At 41.4% G+C, this 6553-nt stretch overlaps 1 protein-coding gene across 2 annotated transcripts in view; it reads right to left on the bottom strand.

Annotated features, from left to right (window-relative positions):
* Positions 1–6553, bottom strand: part of LOC102673825 (tyrosine-protein kinase Dnt) — a 27256-nt gene that overhangs the window by 3574 nt on the left and 17129 nt on the right. For both annotated transcript variants that reach the window (XM_006621300.1, XM_031513209.1), the window contains exons 2-4: positions 5263–5390; positions 518–927; positions 225–410 (exon numbers count right to left, since the gene is read on the bottom strand). In XM_006621300.1, the coding sequence (XP_006621363.1) occupies positions 225–410; positions 518–927; positions 5263–5390 (724 nt within the window). The remainder of the gene's footprint in view (positions 1–224; positions 411–517; positions 928–5262; positions 5391–6553) is intronic.

The raw sequence follows: 6553 nt of genomic DNA, 5'->3' as shown, positions 1-6553 counted from the left end.
AAAAAAAAAAAAAAAAAAAAAGAGAAAGTATCGAGCAGTATCGAGATATGTATATTTCAACGTCTACTCGACCCTCGATTAAATCCAAATAATAAACTTCCAATAGATTTTATTTAAACAGAATTTCAAAAATAAAATAATTTGCATGCAATTATTCGAAACGAATAATAATTATCCATTCGTGTTCGAGAAAAGGGAAGAGAGAAAGGGAAAATTTCACCCACCTTTGGACGGTGATCTCTTGAATCCTCTCGTGCAATTCTCGGCTCGGTCGATCGTCCAATCTTCTGTAAGTCGAGGTGGACGTGGCTGAGGCAGGCGGGGGTGTTTCTGGTGACAAGAAGGTTTGCGCGGGCCCGACTCCCGTGCCCCTTTCCACGCTGCACGCGGAGCTCAAACCCCTCGACTCTCTTCGAGGGAAGGAGGGGAGATCGAATCGAACGTGAATGTGAAAAGGAGAGAAGAAGAGAGAGGAAAGAGAAAAGAATTAAAATTCGAAAAATGTTCGAGTACGTACTGGAGAGGATCACGGTGCCTTCTCGTCTTCTTGTCGCGGACGTAATATGCGATAACGAGGACGAAAATGGCGGCGATGAACGCGCATGCGCAGCCTATCGCCGCGTAGAACACTTGGCCGCCGGGAGAGGAGCCAGAAGCGGCCACGAGGACCTCCTCCGGCCCCGCAGCGTTGCTCTTATCCTTGAGACATATTTTCTTCCGCCTGAAGTCGAGGCTGGTCGTGTTCCTCCTCGACAGGGAGACGTTTATCCGAAGGCTGAGGTCCACCTCGGCGTCGTACGGGCCGCAATGGAGGGCCAGGGCCCACGTCTGCAGCCCACCGACCGGGATTTCACCGGCCTGGGATATATTTAGGGAGCTCGTCAACGCTGACGGGTTGCTGATGTCCACCGACATCGTGTACGGCAACTGGAACATTTCTTCAATTAGTATTCGTTTCGTATACGATCGAGGAGAAAATTGTAATTGAGTGTTGAGATCCGTATGTATTTCATCGAAACTGAGGTTGAGATTGTAAGAAAGAAAAGGTAAAAGGTTATTCGAGCATTTCAATAATTATTTTTTCATAAAGTTTAAGTAAAAGAAATTTTTCAAGAGATTTTTAATCGGTCATTTTTTTCAACTCTATCGATGAATTTGCCAACTAATTGCGAATAATTATATTATTGCCAAAGGAAGTTGTATGAAAATATAAACGTTTATTCAATTATTTAAAGTAACTTTGTTCGAAATTTTTAATATATTGAATTAATATCGAAACTTTGTCGACGAGATCAGAATTTGCGAGCGAATAATTATAATGTTCAAACAAAGTTGTACGAAAATATAATATGTTGGAAATTTTTAATTTATTTAATCCTTAAATTCCGAGGAGATAAGAAGAACAAGTAGAGGAAAGAAAGAAAAGAAGAATCGTCCTGAAATTGCGAATAATTGCTAAACAAGTAATGCCAAACAAAGTTGTACGAAAATATAAAAATTATTCAATTAATAATACTCAAAGTAACTTTGTTCTCTGAAGAGATAAGAATTTGCAAATAGTGAATTGCGAATAATACCAGACAAAGCCGAAATTGTAAATATAAACATTATTCAAATATTTTAATAACCAATACCAATTGCTAAAAGTAAGTTTATTCGAAATTTTTAATCAATCACTTTTTTTAACTTATTTGATTAATATTCAAACTTCATCGACGAGATAAAAAAAGAATTATTTTGAATTTGCCAACAAATTGCGAATAATCGTAATGCTAAAATTGATTAAAAATATAAATGTTCGAAATTTTTAACATATTGAATTAATATCGAAACTTTAAAGAAATAAGAATTTGCGAATAATGCCAAACAAAGTCGAGATACGAAAATATAAACGTTATTCAAGCATTTTAATAATTATTCAAAGTAACTTTATTCAAAATTTTTAATCAAGTCAATCACTTTTTAAATTTATTGGATTAATATCCAAATTGACGAGATAAAAAAAGAATCGTCCCGAATTTGCGAATAAAGAATTCTAATTTTCAAACAATTATCAAAATCATAGTTGTAAATATAAACAGTTATTTAATATGTATATGTATATATGTATATATGTAATAATTACTCAATCTAACTTTGTTCGAAATTTTTAATTGAATTAATACCCAAACTCCATCAACGAGGTAAAAATTTGCTCACAAATTACGAATAATCGTAATACCAAACAAAGTTGTACAAGAATATAAATATTCTAAATTTTTAACTCATTGAATTAATACCAAAATTCCATCGACGAGATAAAAATTTGCGAGAAAATTTAAAAAATAATTGTAATGCCAAACAAAGTTGTACAAGAATATAAATATTCTAAATTTTTAACTCATTGAATTAATACCAAAATTCCATCGACGAGATAAAAATTGCAAATAATCGTAATGCTAAACAAAGTTGTACAAGAATATAAATATTCTAAATTTTTAACTCATTGAATTAATACCAAAATTCCATCGACGAGATAAAAATTGCAAATAATCGTAATGCTAAACAAAGTTGTACAAGAATATAAATATTCTAAATCTTTAACACATTGAATTAACACCCAAACTCCGTCGACGAGGCAAGAAAAGTGGTAAGGGGAAGAAAAAGAATCGTCCCGAATTTGCGAGCAAATTGCGATTTCACGTGGCCCGCCGCGACCAAGTTAAAACGAACGCCACGTAAACCTCAACCTCCCTCCGTTCCTCCGTGTCACGCGCGCACCTGTTTCCTCTCCGAGATCTCCAATTTTCCGGAGAGGAATCCGCCGAAAAAAAAAAAAGAAAAAAAAAACCTCAGAAAAATTCCTGATTATAATTATATTCGAATTATAATACGAAAAAGAAAGAGCAAAGAGAGATTAACGGAAATTAGAGATTAAATATATATAACCACTCCTTTCTTCTCTTTCCTCTTCTTTACCGACCGAGAAAACGACGACGACAACGAGGAAAATGGAGGAAAATGGGCGAGGAGGTGAGTCGCTCTCGAGTAATCGCGGCCGGAACGTTGAACCCTTCCTACAATATCTTGAAACGTAGCGCATTCTCGGAAGACAATTTGCGCTTGGCAAAGTGAATCCGGAGGACCGAGAGGAAGGGGGAAGGGGAGGGGGGGCGAGAAGGAGAAACGAGGCGAGGAGCGGAGGGGGAAGAGTTAGAGACGGAAGAAAGAGGAGAGGTCGGGCTTCGAAGTCGAAGGAAGAGTTGGCTGATTACCAGCTTGCAACGCGATGATCGGTTCTCAACTAGCCGAGGAGAGAGCGAGAGAGAGAGAGAGAGTGAGGCCAACCTCGCTCGTCAACCTGGCTCTCCAACTTGTCGCTACCACGCTACACGCTTCACGATCCTCCTCCCGCTTGTATACAGGCGGTATACGCTACTTCGGCTCGCGGTCTTTTATGACCAACTACGTGCTGACAGTGAATGCCTCTGTAAACCGGCTAAACCATTCGGTTTAAACTGTCGGGAATTTTTTATCACTTTTTTCCTTTCTCTCTTTCTCTCCATTTTCCGACAATAATTTTGAAGAAGAGGAAGAGAAACTCGGCAAACAACGAAGGATTTCTCTCGAGAAACTCTCGGGGCAAATATTTTATTTGGGGATAAAACGAGGAGCTTCCTCCCCCCTCTCTATATCTCGAGGATTAGAAATATCGAGTTTAATCGAGATAGAAATTATCATCTTATGTCGACACGATCGAGGAAGAGGGGAAAAAAATAAATACGAAAGTATCAGCTTCGTTGTACGTGCGTAGGATGGTGCGTAGAAATCCCATAAATTTTCGTTCGAGGGAATGAATTTGTCGAGGAGAAGGGGGGGAGGGAGTTGGAAAGCGGTTTGATTGGAGCGGATAGCTTTGGCGCGGTTAAGTAGCATTCGGGACACTCGGTTTTGTCGACGGAGGTGACGGATGTCTCGACGCCGGCCATCAGTCTCCTCGCGTTTCTTCCCCTCCCCCTCCTTCTTCCACTTCCTTCCAACCCGGGACAACTCGAAGAAGTGGCTGGACCACTTTGTCCTAGTACTCGGATCCCTTCCTTCCTTCCTTCCTTCCTTCCTTTTTTCTCTCCTCTTCCTCCTCCTCCTCCTCCTCCTCCTCCTCCTCGCGCGCATCGCCGACGAGTCAATCCGACACCGCGTCGCATTCTGTCCACTTTTCGCCACCACTTTGTCAAACCATCCGTCCGTCACGAGGGGATGGAGACAGCGTGAATAGCATTCCCCCCTCCCCTTCCCTCCCCTCCAATCGACACTAATTATCCATTTCTCTTTTCTCTCTCCAGTTAGATCTTTTCGAAGTCGAGTCCGTCTGTCGATCGATTCTTCTTATCTCTGAGAGATAGATAGATAGATAGATAGATAGATTGATAGAGAGAGAGAGAGAGAGAGAGATTATTGGTTAACTCCTTCCAAATTTGCAATTTTTAATTATTAGATTTATGCGCAACGTGTATTATAGTATATAGTTTAAGTCTTCATTTTGTATATTATTTTTGCAAATAAACGTTCGTTAAACTTTTGGTTGAATAAAGTCCGGTCCGATTATTAATTTCCTCGACTTTATTAATCCTTACCGAGCACGGTACAAAACTCTCTTTCTCTTTGTCTCTTGAGAAAAGGTGCAAGTTGGCAGGAAGATATCCAACAATTTCGCGTCTCGTGGAAAACACTTAACGAATTCATTTCCACGAAGAATACCGGGAGGGAAACCGGTGGAAACGAATCCGAGAAACGAGACGAGCCCGACATGCCTCGATAATCCGGATAAGTGCGTCTCGCAAGGGCTTGGAATGGAATAAGGAAGGAGCGAGAGGTTGGAACGAACGGCGAGTAACCGTTCAAGTCAGAGGATCTCGGGTTCTCATCGTGCACTCTCTTTTTAAGTTAACGAAGCGAATCCCCCTGTGTCGCGATCGAGTCGTCAAAGAAAACGCGAATGGAGGAACAAAGCGCGCGAAATATATATATATATATATATATATATATATATAGATTTGTTCGAGCGGTAGTCGCTTCTTTTCATTACTTACACGCCGTAACGCGTTTCCTTAGCCGCTTTTTAAAGCGAAGGCAGGCTTTTTAACCGAGCTTTTCCCCTCCCCCCCCTCCCCGAGAATTTACGTCGTTTAAGAAGCGAATCATTTTCAAAGAAATTACATCAAAGACCTCCTCCTTCTTCTCCTCTCCCTCCTCCCTCCGCAGGAAGCTTTGTTTGAAACTTACCGGCCTGCCGGCGAGATTCTCCCAAGTGAAATGCAGCTTGTGAACCTGGGCTGGCACCGGGACGACGAATTTAATCGCGTACTCGTTTATAACGCCTTCTCTTACGTAAAACAATTCCGCCTGCAGACCTGTGAAACGAAACCAGAGACGTTTTATCGATTAAAAGTGCCATCCAACGAGCGGTAGCTGTGTTATATCGCTGTTATATATATATATATAAGGGGATAAATAACCATCGAAACCATCTGTTCTTTATATTTGGAAAAACATTTTTAATAGGTATGGAAATGCAGGCTTTGGAAACTAGCCGAATTTATCATTATTTCACACGTGAGACGTTTCAACAACTTTCAACTATCGAGGACAAAAAAACGTTGGTTTTCAAAAAAACGTTGGGAATATAATGTACAAGTTCCTCAAGTGGTTCACTTTTTTAACGCGGTGAGAGAGTGGCGACGCGGTTTTAAACCTTTGGAGCGTGGCAAAGGTAAAGATGTGCGAGTAAGTAAAGTGTAACGAGACCTGCTAAATCGACAGAGCGAAACCACCACCTTCTTTACCGGACAATGCGTTGTTCCTACTGCCATTATATTATTCCTTCTCACTCGCGAAGGAGAGAAGAAGCGCGCGGCCTCCCCCCACTCCTCCACCTCGTTTCGCTTCGGTTCACACGATTTGTATTCGCGTTCGAGCGCTCGATTACTCTCGTACACTCGCGTCCTCCTGTCTTCAAAAGATGATCGAATCTCCTCTCCTCCGTATATTTTTCACGTTCACGTTATTTTGATTTCTCCTGGTTGCAACGTGTCGGTGAAAATATACGAGATAGAAAGAGAGAGAGAGAGAGAAAAACAGAGAAAGAGATATCGTTTTATACACTCGGCCATGCTTCTTAAATACCAAGCGTGTCGGCGAATAATTCGGCGAGCCTCTCCTCGGTTGTGTGGGGACCTTTTTCACGTTACGCTACCAGGTGAATCCGCGTTCAGAAGCCGCAAGGTTACGAAGGTGGAAGATCAGGGGAGAGGGAAAGAGGGGGAAGGAGAAGGAGAGGGAACGAAAACACGCGACGTGTACCTTCCCTTCGTGGCTCTATGCTCGTGGTTGTATCAGATAGGAGGACGGTTAACGAGGCACGAGTTGGATTTTTAAGTCGCCAAGAAGACAATGTGCTCCGTGGTGGGAGGGAAAGAGGCAGAGAGAGAGAGAAAGAGAGCTCCTCTTTCTTCACCCTGTCCTCCCGCCTCCATCGGCCTTTACCGGTTTTCTGCATCAGATATCGTATATGCCC

This window comes from Apis dorsata, unplaced genomic scaffold, assembly GCF_000469605.1.
Source record: "Apis dorsata unplaced genomic scaffold, Apis dorsata 1.3 scaffold_630, whole genome shotgun sequence".
NCBI classification, from domain to species: domain Eukaryota; kingdom Metazoa; phylum Arthropoda; class Insecta; order Hymenoptera; family Apidae; genus Apis; species Apis dorsata.
This window is presented reverse-complemented; position numbering and strand designations above follow the sequence as displayed.